Source organism: Danio rerio, chromosome 9 (genome assembly GCF_049306965.1).
Source record: "Danio rerio strain Tuebingen ecotype United States chromosome 9, GRCz12tu, whole genome shotgun sequence".
Taxonomy (NCBI): Eukaryota; Metazoa; Chordata; class Actinopteri; order Cypriniformes; family Danionidae; genus Danio; species Danio rerio.
The window spans coordinates 39,551,153-39,573,698 of NC_133184.1; the positions used below are offsets into that span (position 1 = coordinate 39,551,153).

The window sequence follows — 22,546 nt, forward strand, 5'->3', positions numbered from 1 at the left end:
GAAAACAAAACAAAAAAGGGGGAAAAAATGCCGTATGACATCATGGTTTTGGACGACAAAAAAAGGTGAAGAAAGTTGTTGTAGCTGAACTTTGTGGCCTTAAATGTTTGAATAACTGTCGTTCAAATATTTTAATATTTTCAATACAATACTAGGGCCAAAATACAAGAGCAAATATAAGGACATGTATTCAAGCAAGTATTTTTTTTCCTCATGTTTTATTGTCAGTTGTGACAAAATAAAATGAAAAGAAAAAAAAGGAAATGCCAAAAAAAAGAAAAAAATCAAAGATCAAAATAATGTTTCCAAATTAATTCTGAAAGTTTAATTCATGACTATTGTAATTCTGGGCCCGTCACGTTCCGTTGTAAATGCTTATTTTAAAAAGTCTTGTCTGGTTTAATCGTCTAGTCTTGGTTATGTAGTCTGATTCTCGAATACACACAGACATTTCCTCTTCTGAGCATAGGAATGATACAGTAGGTGATGATGATGGGAACAGTAGATCATAATGGGAGCTGGTTTGCTTTAGGCATGTTGAGTGATGCTCATTTAACGCGTCTCGCTGGTTTAAACAGTGTAGCGCCGGAGGATCTGTTTTACTAGCTCTCTGCCAGATGTTGGCACTTGAAGAGATACCACAACCCTAACCAATATATCTGTGGCGACTGCACTATTGTGTGTGTATGGGTGTAAAACTCCCTGCTCTAGGCAGTATACATATTTAATGGTCTTGTAGCTGAACTTTTGTTGTATAATTCAGAAGGTTAGTTCGTTTCATTATGAATAAGGTTCTCAGGGATAACGAAACACAATTGAAGAGCCCTGGCGCTCGTTGTAATTTGCAATCCTGTTGGGTGTTCTTTATTCACATCGCCGAATTATGAATTGTTTACATGTGTCTTTGGGAGACGGAACACATTTAAAATAAAAACAAATCATTGAACAGGAATTCAGTTTACATTTCCTTGCCAAATTTGCGGCAAGAAGTATTGAATAAAATATGAGCCAAGGAACGCTGATGCATAGATGTCAATTTTATGCAAGATAATGGCTAAGTTCAGAATACTGGCTGTAAGGGTATGTGTGATTACATGCTGAGTCTGTAGCCGAGCGTAAAAGGAGCTTAATGAGGGGAAGGGGTACGGATAGCTTGTCAGAATATGTTTGGTAATGGTCCAAAACGACGGATACAATGAATGAATGAACGCTTGCTACATGCCACTGCTGTCCAGACATGGTTCGTTTGAGCATTGACACTTACATCAATATTTGGATGGTCAGGAGCCTTCGCTGGGCTCCTTTGAGTTAGTCTCTTGTAGAAAAGTCTGATTTGTCTTATCCCAAAGGTCTGTGGAATGTCGGAGCTACGCAATGCCAAGAAGTCACTGTCGCCTTTATTTTCTTGTGCCCAGCCATATGTACAGTTTGCTGCATTGATGAACACAATGCAAAATAAAAGGCATTCATTTCCAAGAACTTTGTCAAACTTATTCAAGTCATATTATGTGAATATTACTATTATTGGGTAATAGTAAACATGCTACTTTTGTGAAGATTGTGTACATATTATGTTATAGCGTAGACCTAAAATGTTAGGATATCAGAATATTGTTTGATTAAGAACTTATTTTATAATTAAGACTTGTGTGGGCTCTTTTGACTGCTACAGTATCCATCTTTATTTCTAGATTTCTTTTTTTTCTATAATGTAGATTGTGTCGAAGCAGACTAAAAGTAAGCAATCACAGAGCATCAAATAATTGCCAGAAAATATTAGTACGCTCTAAATAAATAATGGTTTCAAAACAGGGTTTTTGATATGATGCATCAGAAGAGTCATTTTCGCTTTTTCCATTAAAAAATTTTTGAAGTTTAATTTTGCACAGACAAGCAACAAAAATGGACAAAAATACTCATAAAATTATTCAAATAAACCTATTCAACTAAAATATAAAACATATCAAAATGCTTAAAGGGCACCTATGGTGAAAAATCTACAGATCGACCACAACTTGACGTAGGAGTGTGGTCCCTCCGTCCACCGACTTGATTGACATCTACATATAACATGTCCCGGTGGTCACGTGTATAATCATATCAACAAGAACGGGCATGTGCAAAGCAAACGGGAATAAAAGGTCTGTTCAGTTTGCTAGGATCAACAATCATCATCAAATGTGATCAAAAAGAGTGAGTTTTTCAAGTTTAAAATGTTTTAAAACAGTGCACGTGTGTAATGAATTACAGTGATAACTTCAGATTCACTTCATCAGCACAGCCGCGTGTTAAAACAATTATAAAAGAAGACGCTTCAATCCTGGTTTGTGGACGTTAAATCAGGTTTATTTTGTACATTTACATAACAGATATCCATAAAGCAGTAGATATTAACCTGTATCCTGTCACATATTCGTGCAAAAAGAGTGCAAAGCTAATTGCGCACTCTGTCTGTCTGTCTGTCTGTCTGTCTGTGTGTCTGTGTCTGTCTGTCTGTCTGCTGCGCTGTGTGTGCGCATGAACTTTGTAACAACATTGTGTGTGAATCATCGTTAAGTTGACTCATCTTAACACAACAAATCCATCAAATGCTCTTTAATAAATTTCTTACTTTAGTATTTCTCACAAACGCGACGTGAGATCTGCTTCCTTTATGTCTGTTTGTTGTCTGACACAGCCGAGGGAGGAGATTAAGGCATGTAAAAACGGTGGGTGGGGAGGACAAGTCTTAAAGGTGCAGTATAACAAAACAGCCTCCTGGTGCAAAAATGTACAAAATAGAATCTTATAAAATATATAATAAAAAATCTGATGGGTGTTATGAGCTGAAACTTTACAGACACATTCTGGAGACACAAACGACTCATATTAAATCTGAAAAAAGGGGTAACCTAGGTGCCCTTTAAGGGAGTAAATTTTAATATGTACATAAATATAAATTGTAGATTTTTTTTAATTCCCTGAAAGTGGGGTGACATTTGACATAATGCTAATAAACTTAATGAATGGAGCTTTTTTTTTTTTTTTACTTTCTACACTTGATCATTGTGGGCTGAGTTGGGTGTAATGCGTTCCATAATAACATGTCACTGTATTGTAATCACATTTTTGAGGATTGCAGTAATGTAAAGAATTACATTTAAAATTTGTGTAATCTGATTACAGTTACTAAAGTCATTGCATTACATTTCAAATATAGTTTTTGGAAGAAAAAAATGCTTCTTTTAAATCACGTTTTCGGTGCAATGTCAGTTAATATGCATGCGCTTAAAAGTAGACACTTCAATCTTTCTATGGATTTTTGTCCCATGTCTGTGTGTTTTGTTTTTGCTGAGTTTCAGCGCATTTTACTGACGTGTTTCTAAAAACAGTTCGCAGAGAGAGAAGAGAAAGATTGCCTACACTGTTTAATTCCTTATTTTGCAAAAGCACACACTTAAGTTGTTATTGTAAGTGTACACAAGAAACTAGACACCTAACAGATTTGATTGATGTATTGCTCTTATCTGTACGATCAAAACTGAAAATGTAATTTAAGTTCTTTTCAGCTTTATCAGGAGAAGATGCTTCAAAACATGTATACGTGGTCTTTGACCCCTGAGGGTTAAATTACTAAAAGAGCTGCAGTTTATTTTGTATATTTATGCGTATATTTTATATGTTTTAAAAGTAACTTGAAAGTAATTAGTAATCTGATTACTTTTTAGATTAAATAATTAGTAATGTAATCAGATAACAGTTATCCAGTAGTAGTCAGTAATTTGTAATCTATTACTTTTTTAAAGTAACTTACCCAACACTGACTTTAGATATGTCACTACTTTTCATAAGTAGTTAAAAGTTAGACTTCCCCTGTAGTCATTTAGCACCTATGCTTTCATGGTGCCTACAACAGATAAACTGTCTGATGAAACTGAGAAAACAAGCACTTCTCTGTGTGTGTGCTGTTTCTGGGTAATTTCTTATCAAACTTTTCTCTCAAGTTTTTTTTTTTTTTCATTTAGGAAAGTCTTTCTGGACAAATTCTATCCTGATCCGAAACGAGCCGGGGCCTTTGCCATTACAGCACACAGGAACCCTTGTAAGAGGCATAAGCCGTTTGCCAGATTGGAAACTCAAGGGATGAGTCACTTTTGGACATTTAAACTGCTGCCCGCGGAGAAACACCTGCTGGTGAAATGCATGTGTTGTCAAGTGCAATATGTGACTGTTTAATGGTTTGGAGAGAAGGATGGTTCCATCAAAATTACATGGGGGAAGCTTCTGAGGGTGCAGTCGATTGCTTTTGCCTGGATGCACCCCTACATGTCAGACCAGGGGTATAAAAAGGACAAGAAAGTGCCAGCTTGAATGAACGTAAAGAAGTAGAAAATCTATACAAATGATGTGCACTAAATAGTTCATTTTACTTTCAGCTCTGAACTTGGGAGATGCCAGGAGTTAATAAAGTGTGTCCCATTTCACTGACCTTAAGTATCCAGGATAAGGTGAGCTGTCATACTGCAGACATGGGCTGTTAAACACTGCTCTTATTCGTCAGGAAACTGTTGCCAATGAGACTGAATGCAGGCCAATAATTTTGCATGTCAAATATAAGCATGTAACAAATTCCTTATGATGGCACAAAATAGTTTGGTATTGAGATGCTTTTTTTTTTTTTTTTGTTCTCAGAAATAAAATAAAAAATATTTTTTTTAAACCCTCTTTAAATAAAAACAAAATGCATTGCAATGTAACTTAAAATAAAATGATTATTTAATTTAATTTATTTGAATTGCTTTTAAAAATCCAATGTGTTACAGAGGCCACCATAGATAACACACATTTTCGCAAACATTCCGGGACGCAATATTTGTGCATCATCATTCATACTGATTATTAACAACAGCATGTTTGAAGCTGAGCAATGTAAGGTGCTTACACTAGGCCTGTCACGATAAGGAATTTTTATTGTGCTATATATTGTCACGAAAATTGTTGCGACAAGCAATATTATTGTCATTCTGAGAACTTAATGCCACTTATTATATAAATTTTATATAACAGCATAATAATTCAAGTAGCCATAAACACTTTAAGACTTTAATTATCATTCCTAAGGTTATTTAGATTCTATAATTTGATGTTTAAAAAGTAAATGTCATATTATACAAACAATTAATTGTCCTATTAGGTAAACGTTATTTGTGAATTTGTAAATATATACTGCATCGTCAAAAATTATTGAGGTCATGTCCAAGTATTGCATGATAAGTCGATATATTGATTATTGTGACAGGCCTAGTTTACACAATACAATTTTTACTAAAACAGATTTTTTTTAATGCATTTTGTACATTGTTTACACAACAAATACATTTCAGGGTCCTTCTGAAATTAGAAAGTTTTACTTCTTCAAATTATTGTCTCTGCGTAAACATTTTTTAAAGGGGGGCATCATGCATGTTGACAACCAACATTAAATTTTACACTTTGTGCCTGCCTAAATTGACAGCACGTGTGCACACTATTTATTATCTGTTGGGACATACCATTTTAAAAATGCAAGTGTTCATATCTATGCTTTATTTTGATTCTGCATACTTTGCATTTGGCGCAGCATGGTGGCTCAGTGGATAGCACGATCGCCTCACAGCAAGAAGTTCACTGGTTTGAGCCCCGGCTGAGTCAGTTGTAATTTTTGTGTGGAGTAGAAAAGTAATGAAAACAGTTTAAAAACTTAAACTTAAAAAAAAAAAAAAACTTAAATTTTTGTGGTGACTTTACTTGGTTAAAAAAGCAGATGTAAATGATGATATTTATAAACTAATTATTCTTAATTTGCACTTATATATGCACTAATTTGCATAAAATGATCAACCCTTATTTTTACTATCAAGATATATATCTAGTAAATTAAACAAATAGTGGATTTTTTTTTTTCTGAACTTCTGTTTTCAAGGCAAATGAGTTCCTGTACATGATGCTTAATGGGATACACTTAGCTTCGAATTCTGTTTTAAAGTGACTTGATGTGCATTAGGAGCATTGTGTGCTGCAGTTTTAAAGGCTTGGTACAGTCTTGTGCACTTATTCCCGCTCAGGCTCCTAAGACCACAAATGTGGGCATTTGGATGGGTCTGTCATGGGCACTTGCGCTCATGCAGATTTAATGGCCACTGCATGCATGTGTCTGTTAAGTCCACAGGACCATAAAGTATGCTGTTCATCATCTTTAGGTTTTAGACATATTACAGCAAGCCTGTCATATTCACTTCCATTGTTGTAATGTCAAAATGATCCCCATTCAAACTATTGAACTGCTGGAATATACTGTAATATTACTGTATTGCATCTACCTTGTTTTTAATGTAAATGTACTTTGTAAAAGTTATTCTAGTATCTATTTTCATTCTACTTGCCCAACAAAGGTGTGACAGAATCAGTTAACCAAATGCACATATTTCCTTTCTGAAAAAATCAGTGTGTTAAAAAATAGTCAGTTGAGCGAATGATTCAATGCTCATTCTAAAGAAAGTCATTTATTTTTACTCCTGAATGGCTATGTTTACATGGGCTCCTTAAGATTCAGTCGCAGTCAGATCATTCTGATTGAATCTGAAGGTAGCTTTAAATGAATGTTTAATAAGGGTTGATGTCCCTTTTTATATATAGTTTAACAACCTTTAAGATGGATATGATCTTCTGGCATGTACACATTGCGCAAGTATAGTTTTCCAAAAAGTGTTAATGTAAGGAATTATTATTATTATTAAGTGTATTATTATTATTATTGTTGTTGTTATTCCCAGTGTTTCAAGATGTGTAGTTCTGGAGACTAAAACAAGTAACAATTGTATCCATATAAAGTTTTGTATGTAAAGTTGATTCCTTGCATCATATGGCATGATTGCACAATTTACAGTTTCATTTTACAATTCATTTAAGCTTTTACATCTCCTTTTATTCAGATTTAAAAAGCGTTTAAACTAGGGATGCACCGATCAGGATTTTTGCAGCCGATTTTGAGTACCTTGTCATGGTGATTGGCTAATACAGAGTACCGATTCTGATGCTTCAAGCAAATGTAAAGCACAATTTCCTACAAGTATGATACCTAAGTGGACATTTCTCCTCATCTAAGAGAATAAATGAAGGATGCTGGGTGTAATCCCTTAAGCAGGTCTCTTTTAACCATTTAGGTGTGAACATGTCATGGTTAGAAGCAGCTTTACAAAACATAATAGATAGTACAAATTTAAAAAATGGTAAAAACATTTACTAACAATGCAATTTGGAAACATTGATAGAAGAATTCAAAATTTCTCAATCAAGAAATAGTTTGGAGTGTATATTTGATGCATAGAAAGTTAAAATGCAAACTTATAAATCCATTACTTACTGAAAGGAAATAGTTCTACAAACTACTGTTTATTGCAATAAGTAAATTACAAGTTTTTTTTATTAAATATTCATGTAAAAATATAATTTTAAAAAGTTTTTTATTAATCTAATATTTCCTGCCAGGTTTTAGTCAACTTGCAATATTGTCAAAAATTCAGAACTTTAAGTTCTTTTAAGTAAAAAGGCCTAAATACATGCAGTAGCTGTTGTATGTAAAAACCCAGGTGCAGGTGTGCATCTTCCTCAGCTTATAAACACATAAACAAACATTTGTGATTGGTTCATGAGATCGGCCAGATCAGTGAGTACCGATTGATTCGTTAAATTTGATTATCGGCCCATACCGATCTCCGACTGATCGATCGGACCATAGTTTAAACCTCCTCTTATTAGATTGAAATTTCATTTTGATAAGCATAATCAGATTCATAAATTAATTTAGATGAAGCCATTTTGTCAGATTGAGTTTTCGATCAGATTATTTGAATGCATTAAAATGTAATGTGTGTAAATTTATATAGTGCATTTATTGTGTATGACCATACACCCAAAGCGCTTCACAATCATGAGGGGGGTCATGTAAAATGTAAGTTCTTTTTCAGCAAATCATTTTAAAAGGAATGAATGTCTACTGGTGTACCACCTACTGGTCTAAAAATGTAAACCTACAAAGAGAATTCCTTAAGAAATCTCCATCACTCTCCATCTCTCCTCCAGTGCAATGAATCAATACTACACGTACATTTGTTTCCTCCTCATAATTCAATTTTTGATACTGTGAATCTAAAGCCTGATGCATTATTTAGTCAATATTCGACTTCTCTGTAAATTGTCCCTCCAGTCCTGTTCCAAAGCATTGTTTCACCTACCGGAATTATCAGTAAGTCTTTTTGGCTTGTGCAGAGAAAACGAATAGCCTGTGGAAATATTCGATAACAGCAGTCAGCAGGACAAATCTCTCAGTAACAGAAGTCAATGGCATAAATACACCCCTATTATCTTTACTGGAGGAATAAAGATTTCCCTCCACCCTCGCTCTGAAAGCAATAATCAAAATGATGCACACCACTTGCCAAGAAATCCATACAAACTCATTCTCCCCTTGTTTCATAGATATGGCAGTAAACGTAAAAAAGCATATGTTTTCTCAGCAGCAGGACTAGTGGAAGAAGAAAAAGAGACTTTTGAGCTGTAATTGGGTTTGATAGGAGGGGAAAAAATCTCCCAGAGGGTGTGAGTTTAGCATCCCTTGAATGCATAATAATACTGCAGTTTTTATTTTTAAATCATCCATAAAATTTATATTACAAAGAACTACCGGATCACAGGGGTGCTTTAGGGACAAATGAGCATGTGGCGGAAGGTAGTGTTTCCAAGAATGATGTCTACATCTGCTTCAGCCAACCCTCTGAGGTTGATCTTTTACTCCTCCATATGTTACTGCAGTGTTTTCAGTGTACAGCCGAAGCTATAGTCGGCCCACTCCACCACTGTCATTATGAGTGACAACATCTCCACGTGTCACCCTGACACTCCTGCACTAAACACATAGCTTTAGACTGCCAGCTATTCATCAAGCTGTCCGTGTAGAGAACATCAGTTTTCAGTGCATAGCTCAATAGCTCACGCCGCATGCTGTGAAGTGGATGTTTCCAGGAGGTCAGTTTAGACTGAAAAGCTCTCAGTTTTATCTTTGTAAAGACGTGGAATTTAGAAGAGTGAGCGATGGATCAATTTAAAGATTCACATCAAAGATCATGGCAGAGCTATACACAAATGCAAAGTCTAATTTCATGGTTTATGTGTTTAAACAAACTGGGATATTAACTTAAGACTCAAAGCAGATGCTGACACATTGAAATGTGCATGATGTAAAGTGTATCTGGATGTGAAGAATTATAAGATAAATCACTGAATCACATTAATGTTTCTACTCTCTGTTAAGATATGCCATCCAAATGAACAGTTGTTACTGTATGTGATTTAGTCCATAAGAATAAATATATTTTTGAACCACAAAGAATATGATTTATTTATTATTACATTAACTACAACTGTTTATTTCCTATTTGTGGATTAATGTTTAGATTAATTGTTGGAAAATCAAGGGCAAATCAGAAAAATCAGTCAGGTCTGTACACGCATCACACCTTCATCATAGTACTATTTAATATACATTCGGTGACATTATTAAACAATAATTTTTCTATGGGAACATTATGGTTAGCTTATAAAAATAGTTTAGAATATTCTTTATCAAATATATTTTTTATTGGATAATGCATCACGGTGGCGCAGTGGGTAGCACGATCACCTCACGGCAAGAAAGTCGCTGGATCGAGCCTCAGCTGGATTAGTTGGCATTTCTGTGTGGAGTTTGCATGTTCTTCCTGTGTTTGTGTGGGTTTCCTCCGGGTGCTCCAGTTTCCCCCACAAGTCCAAAGACATGCGCTATAGGTGAATTTTGGTAGGCTAAATTGTCCGTATAATGTATGTGTGTAAATGAGTGTGTATGGATGTTTCCCAGTAATGGGTTGCAACTGGAAGGGCATCCGCTGTGTAAAACATAAGCTGGAATAGTTAGCGGTTAAATCCGCTGTGGTGACCCCAAAGTTCCCAAAGGTCAGAGCCGAAAAGAATATGAATGAATGAATAATACTATTATTTTTCAGCTGGACTGTGGGTGCACGATCATCTAACCTGCCACAGCTGAAATCTACCCGCGTTTGGGGGTTTGCGGGTGTTAATGTCAAGCCCCGAGTATAATCATGAGGAAAGCAACTAAAATCGAGGATAATCTTAAAATACATCTGTATAATATTCAGGAATCTTAGGGTTTTTATTTATTATTCTTAATAAGATGAAGTGATTTTAGGAGAAAGTTGAATTTTATTCTAATGAGCAAAGGAAGGGTAATTTTATGCAAATTTCTGTTTGTGAATGAAAAATTAGCCATATAGGTTTAAAAAGTTATGTGTTCCAGGGGTTTATCTTTTGGGTTATTATGATAAAAAATAATATCTTTTAGACTAAAGCAATTGGACAATCAAAAACATATGTACTGTCTCCTCTGCTTGTTTGCAGAAAGAACAGGAGCTGTCAATGTCCAAAAATTTAAAAATACTAGAACTTACAGGATAAATTGTGTAAAATTGTAAAATGCATTTATTTTGCCTTGTTGGACATGCAATATTTCCCAGGTAAAAGCCTGGTTCTAGTCCAGACTATAAACTCAATGAAGGTCCTCCATATATCTTTCTTCTAGAAGAAATGTGCCTTTTAAATAGATAAATTTGACACACAAACTTATTGTTAAATTCCTTATCTAACAGACTAAAAGGAGAATGAATATCCACTAAGTCGGTTAGTTCTACAGTGACTTTTAACTAGGTGAAATAAACCAGGTGAAATTGCTTAAACCACTTTATTAAATTCTTTAGGATGAGCTGGGAAACTGATATGTTATAAATTGTTCATAACAAAAACAAATTTCTTGCATCATCAAACAAGCAAAGGATACAATTAATATTATTTTAAATCCACCTATGGAAAAATGATTTGTTTCTGATTGTAATATCTCGGTTATTCCATAAAAAACATCGGTGGATTACAGTGGCCCACAAATAATCCTTTACCTCACCGAGACCGTCACAGAGCCGAATGTTTTCCGAAAATATACGAAGAGAAACCGGGACTGTGCCGAAGTTGTTACGAGTTTAGCCGAAGCTGTGTCGTACGTAAGCAAAAACCGTCCGCTATGAGACCCGCAGGAAGAGCTCAACGATCAAGATAGTATATCAACAAAATAACTCAAAAGGGTTATAATGTCTTAATATATTTTTAATCGGCTCATGTCAGTAGGTATGTACACTGAAAGACTGTGTTAATGCTTGCAATAAGTGTCGCTTAGTGTCTAGTTAAGTATCTTGCTATGGTAGCAGTACAGCCATATAACGCTACTGCACATCATTGTAAATCAATGCGATGAATAGTTTTAAAGAATAGCTTGACCTTAAAATATTATAAGCCTGTATTATTGTAGATATGGGGTTCTGTAGCGCATAAGACAATCACCAAACGTGATATGATGACAATAAGTCAGCAAACATGCTAATATTATTAGCTTAGCACAGTGTGCACCAGATGTCATGAGTCCACGTACATAGAGCTGAATGATATTATAGAATTCGTAAAATATGTCTAGATTTTGTATGTAATTTTTTAGATTATTCTAGCTAGCAGAAAACTAAGAGGGTGGTAAATGGGCCATTATATGCAGTGAATGCCCTAAATATCCTGTTCTTCCAGGTGTCAACTGAGCTTTCTGTAAGATGTCTATGGTCCTGTTTGCCTCAGTGGTGAGAGTGAGGGACGGTTTGCCTCTCTCAGCCTCCACAGACTATGAACTGGATAAAGGAATTCAGGAGACAAAGAAACATCTCAAGGTCCTGTCCAAAAAACTCAGCCAGTTTCCTGATCGCTGCTCACTCAGATCTGGACTATACAATATCAAGTGAGTTTTGCATGTAGTGGCATTTCACCTTCTAAATGTAATTTCATAATTACAAAGTATTCTTTGCAAATTCCAAATAGGGAAAATCATATTAGCAGCCAGTGACTATCAAAGTACTACATCGTTCACAGTCAATTAAATAGTGCTAATGTTGATTTGTCATACTTTTGAAGTCATCAGTGGCCCTAAGCAATTACAGGTATGGGGCCCTAGCATTGAAACTCAAATCACTTACTTTCTCTATACTGTAGATATTTTTTTTTCACTGTAGAGTCACAAACAGCAAGCTCGCAAACTATGTACAGTTAAGGAGCCATATTTGTGATTAGATTTTAATATTTGCATGTGCGGAACGGAAGGAACATTCCACTATTTATGGTGGCCCTTAGTAGTAATAATGTCAATCTTGTAATGGTTGTAGACAGATTTTACCACATATGATAAAAAACTTATAAAAAAGCTTAATGAGCAATATAGGCTTCTTCGCATTGGTCAAGTCCCCTTAATTCCCTGGGCCCCTAAGCGGCTGCTTACCCCTCTCATTGGTTAAGTCCGATCCTGGAAGTCATACATGCGATTTCAGAATTCAGACCGAATATTCAAACTAGTATGTTAAACAATATACAGACCTTCCATACAGAAAAGTGTGTTCATCAGCTTTTTAGTTACAGTTAGTAACAATATAATGTGTGGTGCTCATAACAGTACATCATAATAATTAACCGCTATTAGCCTATTTAAATTCTGCTTTACTATTTAATTGAACGCGAATGTCTGAATGTGTGAATATAAAAACAACTTCCCCCAAATGGCTATGCTATACCACATTTACACCATAGATGTCCAGTGTGAAAACCAACTGTGATGTTTGCACTGGAAAAACATAGACTTTAAAGGGACTGTTCAGCCAAAAATGAAAATCATTTACTCACACTCCACTTGTTCTAAACTTGTTCGAGTTTCCTTCTTTTGTCACTAAATAAGATATTTTGAAGAATGCTGGAATGCAGCAGCCATATAATTCCTTTTTTTTTTTGTTCCTACTATAGATGTCAATGGATGAGTTTCCAACATTCTTCAGATTTTTTTGTTTTGTGTGGGCTGCAAGATGGATAGAAAGTCTTAAAATGTCTCAAAAATAAATTTTAGGCCTTAAAAAGTCTTAAATCTACTTAAATCTTTAATTTATTTATCAGGTCTTCATTTTCCTTTGTTTATGTGTAGCTATCCAATCTGACCAACACCATACAATCATCAACAATCCATCTCAATTAAATATTTAACTTTTTTACTTAGAAATTTTAACTCCATTTACCATAATGGTGTAATAATTGTTCTTACAGTAACATTTGTTTAAAGTTCTCTATGTATTCACTGCTGAGGATACTGACCTGACCTTTATTTTTAATTATTAAATTATTATTATAATTTTTACTATATTATTAAATGTGTTCAATTATTTTTTGATTAGGTAAATACATTTTTTTCCAACTGGGATATAGGTCTAAATTTATTTTATAATGGTCTTCAAAGTGTCTTTAAAATTCTTAAATTTATCGTAGTGTAACCTGCAGAAACCCTCAGATATTCTGACTCTGTTTGGCTGTTGTTTTAATCTTTATTTTTGCATTTTTTTTATTTTTTCCTATACCTGTATAAGGTCATATGGGCACATAGAGGTAACACCGACACTACTGAAACTCATTTTGACTTGTTTTAAGGACATTACATCAAAGTTGGATCAGTCTGTTGAGTGTTTTACTACTACAAGTTTAAATGTGACTCAAAATCCAGACCTCCATGGGTTAATAAAAAGGATTTCCATTGATAATCTTTTTGTGATTTTTATTGTCAGCACATTCAACTATGTAAATAACAAAGTATTTAATAAGAATATAGTCAGATCTAGGATGTGTTTTTTAGTGTTCCCTTTATTTTTTTAACAGTGTATATTGCATATACTATAAATTTTGCAATATATTGTGCAGCCTTAGTTAGAAATAAACAGAAAACTATAGCTAGGCATGCTTTTTATCTATTTTATTGCTATTGATTGATGGTAGCTGTAATGTTTAGTGGAAGAAACAAAAAGGCAGACTTGTTTGTTAAAATGCTAGGGCAAGTAGCCTAAACGATGGCGGATATTTCATATTTGGATGACCATTCCTTTAATTAAAACATCCCAGCTAAAACAAATCACAGTGGGGTGCTGTGCACTGGTTGCCAACTGTTCTGATGCAAAATTAAAAGTTCCCCTTCAGCAAGGTCTAATTCAGATGCATTACACTGACGGACCCAGGGGTGACCATTTCATAGCCTGGCTGCTATTCATCAGTCCACACTTCACAAGCAGGCAGAAACAAGTCCGATCTCTCTCTGGACTGACTCAGTGGATCGTTTCATCTCTCAAATAGACGTTAACATGGAGAGACACACTGACAAAGTTTCTTCTTTCCTGAGGGCGAGTTACTAAACTGTTCAGATTCAAAGCAGGTGTAAAACAGAGGGTGATGGGGGATTTTTATACACAATGGTTATTTGAATGCGAAGGTCATTGGAATGGACTTTCTTGACCTTGCCCGTCCTGTCTGGGAATGACAGATGTCATGTTTTTACATGTTTTGCTTCCCAGAGCTGTCAGTGTGTCAACTTATTCATCTTCTATATTGAATACTAAATGAAAATTGACTGTAGAAGTATGATGTAAACTGTGACATGTCTTGTTTTCCACAGCTTCACAAGCTCTCTCGGAGTTGGGTACTTGATGGTTTGCACAGAGAACTATCCCAATGTCCTGGCCTTCAGCTTCTTAGATGAGCTTCAGAGAGAGTTCATAGTCACGTATGACACCAAGCGGATCAACAGTGCTTTGAGGCCTTTCTCTTTCATTGAGTTTGGTGAGTTTCTTAAGGGGGTCAGGACAGGTTTCTAACAAGGCATCTGTTTTTGCAAAGGGGGATCATATTTTTTTTGTTTATTTAGGACCTAAAACGTACTTACATGAGAAACATTCTGTGTTGTAAATGAAAAATTTAACTAATTGAATTGAATGATAACAACAAAGATTGGAAACCCAATATTGTCAGTACAGTTTTAAAACCACACAGCCTGTGTTGTGTATTTATATAAATATTCATGCTAATTGCTTTGCATGTTTCATTGTCACATTTTGATCTGAGTAGCTCATGATAACAGTGTTATCTGCAGTTTTCTACCAAGCTTTAATCTATCATTTACCAAAACAAAACTAAAAACTAATATTATTATTATTATTATTATGTAAATAAAAAATCTTTAAAAACAATTAGGTCATAAAACTATTGAACATTAATATTAGATATTAAGTTAACATTATTATTAGATCATATTTCATATTTAGATATTTATTTATTTGTATATTAGTAAAAAAAAGGCATCAGAACATTTAATGAATTATTTATTTTTTAAATATTAAATTTTGTAGCTGATTAAAGTGTTAAAGGGCACCTATGATGAAAATGTGTGTGTGTACCTCACTGTGTGTAGGTATAGTGTGTCCACAGTCATACTGGAGTGATAGAAACTCAACATATCTCTTTTTAAAAAATTGCCTGATGTTAAAATAAGATCCAAATTCCTCCTGTTTTGAGGCCCACCGCAACGTGACAAAGGAGTGCAGTTTTCCTACCCACTAATTTGGTTGACGGCCGTGTATTAACATGTCTTCGTAGTAACGTGTATAATCATATCAACAAGACAGGATGTGCACAAAGCAACTGGGATTAAATTATCTGTTCAGCTCACTGTGATCATCTATCATCATAAAATGTGATCAAGAATGAGTTTTTACAGGTTTAAAAAATTTTTAAAGCAGTGCATGTTTATAATGAATTACAGCGACATTATCCTCACAGCCGCGTGTCAAAACAGTTATAAATCCCGGTTTGTGGACGTTAAATTAGGTTTATTTTGTACATTAACATAACAGACATAACAGGCACGTGGGAACAGTGGGTGGGGAGAACTAGCATTAAAGGGTCAGGCCACAAATACAGCTACATTGTGTTGAAAGCAGAAAATTCTAATATTCTAAAAGGTATAATAAATAATTTGATGGGTGTTTTGAGCTGAAACTTTACAGACACTTTCTGGAGACACAAAAGACTTATCTAAATCTTGAAAAAGGGGTAAAATAGGGGCCCTTTAATGTCTTCAAAACAAAACTTGTTCACTCCAAACTTTTGATTGACAATGTAAGCAGTATATATCAGTTGTGTGATGTATAGACAGTATATTATATAGTGTATAACTTTTTATTGTTATCATCATTTCTGAAACCGCTGAGTCTGAGCAGTTTAACCTGAAAAAAAAGAAACTTGCACTAAATGAAGTGTATTTATAAACTAATTTTGAGAGGATCACGTGCTTATAATGCGGCCCTGCATTATTCAATTCATGATTCACCAATCAGACGATTCCTAAACCACTATAAATACCATAAGTTCTATATGACAGACATCTTCGTTTTGAAGTAGTTATCTCTTAAGAGCAATCACTATCTGGTCATTAGTTACTACATCAGGGGAGTTCTACCTGAGCTCAAATTCCCCTCTCGCCTTGCAAATGGGAGGGGGCCCAGGGCTCGAGGATCTTATGAGCTTAGGGCTCTCTCCTGGGACAGCATGCCAAACAAGCTTTATAATCAATCATCAGCTAAGTGTGAACTCTTGAACTGATCTTAAAATATCAGCGTGTTTGTCGTCTCAATTTTGGACACCTGTAATTCTTTTATGGCAAAAAAATGTCCTAAGTGAAATATGGCCTAATCCTAGCTTAGTCTAAGCTCTGTGAAACTAGGCCACCTTGTCTTCATTTCTGTCAGGAGGTGTACAAAATCAAAAAGCATACATAATTGGTTATTTTAAACAATTGACTTAAGTTATGTGGTTTAATTTACTTAAATAAAAAGTATCTAAAATAACTAGCCCTTCGGCATCATCTGCCTGAATGTATTTGTTTGATATGATAAATGTGTGCATGTCTAATGCAAAACAGCCTTGATGGTTATTCGTTAATCTGATTGAAACCATTACCTCCTGAGTTTGGCAGAATGAAATGTTTCTCGCTGTAAGATTCAGGAAAGCTCAACACACTTTCTTGCCATTAGTCTGGTGTTAATTATTTGATCACATCCAATACAGACCCTTTCACTTGGCACTGAAAAGTATTTGCTCTAATTAGTTCCACTTATATTAGTTCCACACGAACAGTTTCACCAACCTTGAGCATTAGTCGATCTCTAAAAAGCATGATGAGTTTGAGTAAACATTAATAGATTTGCATCTTTTGTGGAACATTTAAATGTAGTCATTTACGAGCCTTATTTGGCTAGGGATCATTGGATTTATCTAAAGAACTACTTCGAATGCAGAACCTCCATTTAACTTGGTATGAAATGCATTGAAGCAATTTGTAACATACAGACCCACGTTGTGATGCCCAGCTTTGATTTAGTGTGCCGTTTCTATGGTTTTTGACAGATAACTTCATTCGGAAAACCAAGCTGCGTTACAACAGCCCACGTTCGCTCTCTACCAAGATTAATCTGGCCGACATGCAGACCGAGATCAAGCTCCGGCCTCCTTATCAGCTCTCGGCGGAGGACATTGGATCAATCAACGGCTTCTCACAACACAAGGAGTCTAAATATAAAGGCATAGGTAGGGAACACGATGCACATACTTCTTTTTGTTCTCAAGAAGGAAGTACAGAGCAGCCCTAGCATCATGCCATAAAGTTTTGATCAGCAGGTTTCCTTCAGCAGGCTTTTAAAATCTAGTTATTTTGCTAGTGCTTGACAGATTCTGTGCTTGATTTATTCCTGCAGCTCCTAATCAAATGTTGGAGGCTGTCACCCTGTCGGGTATTGTCGCCTGTGTCCTAAGCATCCTGTGTGGCGCTCTAAATTTACTGCGGGGAGTCCATGCGATTGAAAGCGTATTGCAGGTAAGTTACAGTAAATCATGCATTAATAGAAATGCTGCTGCTTCGTTTTTAAGCTTTGTGTCTTTTATTGATGAACGCATTGGACTCGACATTACTCTTAAATGCATAAGTGCCGTCGTAATAAAATAAATCTCAACTAATGGATGGTAACAGTACACTTGAATAATTTGTCCGAGTTTGCATTTAGATGTAATGTGATTTTTCCCTCTTCCATAAACAGAACAGTTTTTGCTTGGCTTTGAATATTGTGCTGATAAGTGAGCCCTCGAGTCCTGACACTTAATTCATCCTCCGTATTAGCACATGGCTTCCTGGTGTAATTTGTTCACTATTTAACGCAGCAACCCTGTCTTTCCTCTTTTTCTGCTTCATCTGCAGAACGACGATGAAGACTTTAATTACGTAATTGCTTTTTTCCTTGGAACCGCAGCGTGTTTGTATCAGGTAAGTGACGGCGGTCGGAGCGTGAGTTACTATCGGCCTGCCAGGCTTTATTTTCTATGTACGCCATTTCGGCCTGACCAACCAATGCTTATATATCACACTTTTTCCTCACTGTCATGTAAAAGAGTAGCTTCTGGAAATTAGGAAAATGTTTCCTTTTAACTTGCATCGAATCTGCTGGTATTGTGGATGCTTCTTTAGAATAAGAATCATTCAGTGACATATTAAAAGACTTTATTTAAGTAGATAGTTGATTTAAAAATGACCTTTTACCTCAACATTTACTCGTCCTCATGTGGTTTGAAAATTTAACGAGTTTTTTTGTTCTTTTCAACACATTCATTTTCCTTTAGTTTTGTCCCTTTATTCATCAGGGGTTACCACAGCGAAATTAACTGCCAACTTATCCAGCATATGTTTTACACAGTGGATGTTTTACACAGTCCGGCTGCAACCCAGTACTGGGAAACACCCATACACACTCATCCACACACATCCACTATGAACAATTTAGTTTATTAAATTCACCTGTACCGCATGTCGTTAGACTGTGAAGAAATCCAATGCACCTGAAAAAAACCTACACGCACACGGGTGCCCAGTCTCGAAAATAGAGTTAAACCCAGCCCAGACTCGAATCAGCAACCTTCTAGCTGTAAGGCGACATTACTAACCACTGTCGCCCCTTTTTATAACACAAATTAAGATATGTTGAATAATGCTGGGAACCATTCACTTTTCCTACTATGAAGTTAATGGGTCCCAGCAACCAGCATTATTCAAAATCACTTATTTTGTGTTCAACTGTAGTAAGAAACCTAAACAGGTTTTGAGCAAATGAAGGATGAGTAAATGATCACAAATGATGTCTTCAGAAAACAGAATCACACTAGTACTTCATTTGGTCAAAAGTGACTAAAGACCACACATGTAACTTTTACACCATTAAAAACAATAGGATATTTACAATAATTATTATTTAAAAGGTTTTGAATCAGTGCAGTATTTTGTAATTAGAAAAAGAAAAACCCGTTCACTGCTGTATATTTTTTCAGCCTTGTGGCTGATTTGTAGATTGTACACACACAAATTCTCACAAGTGTAGTTTTTTTTCTAAATTATCAATTCATTTCTTATGGGGAGTCCTCTTTGACCAAAAGAATACAAGTTTGACTTTTTATGCCACTTCGCCAGCTTGAATCTTGCCCCAATTTTTTATATACATTGCAAAAACTTAGTTTTGCATAATTGTGATGAAGCTGTAATAAAAAAAAAATTCAACATTTTCCTACGGGACCAACAGGTTTAAGTATCACAGCACAGCCCCAAAATAATAATTTCTTCTTTAAGAAAAAGTCAGAATAAGCCAATTAATAAATTTTTACATTTAATATGTTCATTAAACTGATGACAGTGGAACTTTGTCACCTGTATTTTGTCTTTTTTTCACAAAAATGAATTTAAAACATTAATACAGATAACATACTTGCATTAAATACTTTTCATTCATTCACTTTCCTTCAGCTTAGTCCCTTTATTTATCAGGGGTCACCACTGTGGAATGAACCGCCAACTTATCCAACATATGTTTTACACAGAGGATGCCCTTCCAGCTGCAACCCAGTACTGGGAAACATCCATACACACTCATTTACACACACTTATACACTACGGCCAATTTTATTTACCCAATTCACCTATATTCTGTCTTTGAACTGAGGGAAACTGAAGCACCCAGAGAAAACCCACACAAACACGGGGAGAACATGCAAACACAGAAACACCAACTGACTTTGAAATGCCAAATGTGACTTTCACCATTAAAAACAATGGGATTTTTACAAATTATTATTATTGAAAATATTTTTTTTTAATTAGTGCCGTGTTTGTAATTAGAATAGAGAGGCAGATTAGCACAATCTGGTTTAAAAAAAAAAAGAAGAAAACCCCTTCACTGCTGTATATGCTCAGAAATATAGTTTTAATTTTTGTAAATTCCATATTTATTTCCTATGGTCAATCATCTTTGACCAAAATAATACATGTGTGACTTTATTTATGCCCACTTTGCCCGCTTGAATCTTGCCCCCAGTTTTTGTATGTATATATTGCAATAGCTTACAAAGTTTCTTACAATTCCGATGAAGCTGTTACTTAAAAAAATTCAAGGAGACCCCGGGGGGTTAAGGATCACAGCACAGCCCCAAAATAATAATAGTTAACTGTTAGCAATTCTTGTATTAAAACAGATAATATACTTGCATTTAATACTTTTGCTTATATAAAGTGCTTTTATAAAGAAAGTGATGTGACAAAAAACAAGACGACTTGACTTTGACTATCAAAAATTGTAATATTGTTCAAATCTTATTCAAATGTTTTCCTCGTGTCTCTCTGTCTCTATACGCAGTGTTACTTATTCGCCTACTTCTCATTCTGGAGAAACATCAAGTCATTCCTGGCCTTCGCTCTGATCTGCCTGTGTAATATGTATCTGTATGAACTCCGGAACCTGTGGCAGATCCTCTTTCACGTGACAGTGGGAGCGTTCATCACTCTGCAGATCCACCTGAGACGACCGCAGGGCAAAGCACCTGACTATAATGTTTGACCCCCTTGAACTCTTCAAGACTGTGTAATATAGCCCAACATGGCAACTATGAATCTCTTCCCGGCCCGTTTGAGGACTTACAGTATGGATTTTGAAAAAGGTTTACAAACGGTTTTGAAAAATGTCCTGCTGTTCCACATTTAGCTACTGTTCTGGTTAAAGCAGAAGGTTCATGAAGTTGATTTCATAAAAGCATTCATTCATTCATGCATACTTTTTTTTATTATTATTGTTAGATGATTCTGATGTGCACAATACATTTTCCAATAAGGAGTTTTATTATTGATATCATATTTAAAGAGGCAGTTCATCTAAAAATGAAAATATTGTGTTCTTAAATAAAGTTTATGTGGCTTTTTTCCATAAAATGAGTGATGACCATGGTCAGTCAAAGATAATTATTAAATAAATAAATAAATAAATAAAGTATGCAATTTTTTTCCATACATTGATACACATTTTGCAGTAGGTGTAAAATGTTCTTGTATAAAAATCCAAAATCAAACAAAAAGTGCTTCAGAAGTAATTAATGTGTCAGTGCTCTTTAGAGATAAACAGCAAATTTAAAAGTCCAAGGCATATAAATGAGTGAAAATTATTTTAAAAGCCTTTAATAACATGGCTATTCCATAATATTTGTTACCCTGATGAAGGCAAGTGTTAGCCGAAATGCGTAGGTGCAGTTTTATGGAGTAGCCATGTTATTAAAGGCTTTTAAAAACATTTTTTCGAGTGCCTGGTACTTATAATTTTGCTGTTTAAGTGAAAAATGTTGTTTCAGTGTGTGTGTGTGTGTGTGTGTGTGTGTGTATATATATATATAATCGGAAGGGGCATTTTAGTCCTACTGAGTGAGTAACCACTGTAGTTTTTGTTAATAGTTTGAATGAACAATTTGAGTGAACAAATTTTTAGAAATACAGTGCTCAGCATATACAAGTACATCCCTCAAAAATCTATCTTTTAAATTCATATTTTTAATAGGAGGCTATACAATATTATATTTATACATATACATTAGATTAATCAGTACTAAAGCTTAATCTGGAGCTTATCTAACAAAATAACTTACAATAACAGTCCAAAAACTAGTACATTTAAATGTATAAGTTATAGACAAATATTTAATACAAACTTAAATAAAAAGGAAGAATTATAATAAGCAAAAAAATTGAAAAAATGAGTTGAAATTTTGTATGTTGTAATGTTTTTGCAATATTTAGCTTCAATTTCTAAACATATTGGTGGCTAAAATATTATTTTAATAAATATTTCTGTTTAATAAACCTGGTTCGTTTAAATGCACAGAAGTATATTGCTATATTCCCTGAGAAATGGATAAAAAAATATTCATTTTCAAAATGAGGTGCTGAGCACTGTATATTCTTGCCAACTAGCTGACAACACACACATATATATAATGTCATTTTTTAATTTGGAAAAAAAAAAATCTTGTGTTGAATGGACATATGCAACTAATAAACCTGATGTCTAGTGTTACGTTTATCTTCTTTGTTTGTCAGTGGCAATGCTTACCTATCAAATTACCTTATTAATTACCTTAAACTATTTATTCAAATATGTATTATGATTTTGCTCAAATCTTAAAA

At 34.8% G+C, this 22,546-nt stretch overlaps 1 protein-coding gene across 2 annotated transcripts; it reads left to right on the forward strand.

Moving 5' to 3' along the window:
- The first annotated feature begins 11,090 nt into the window (after positions 1-11,090).
- Positions 11,091-22,436, forward strand: sec22a (SEC22 homolog A, vesicle trafficking protein). 2 transcript variants are annotated; one of them, XM_021478609.3, is made up of 7 exons: positions 11,091-11,240; positions 11,692-11,896; positions 14,630-14,793; positions 17,416-17,595; positions 17,763-17,881; positions 18,260-18,325; positions 20,736-22,436. In XM_021478609.3, the coding sequence occupies exons 2-7, from the start codon at positions 11,715-11,717 to the stop codon at positions 20,934-20,936; spliced, it is 912 nt and encodes a 303-aa protein (XP_021334284.2). In that variant the 5' UTR covers positions 11,091-11,240; positions 11,692-11,714; the 3' UTR covers positions 20,937-22,436.
- The last annotated feature ends 110 nt before the right edge of the window (positions 22,437-22,546 follow it).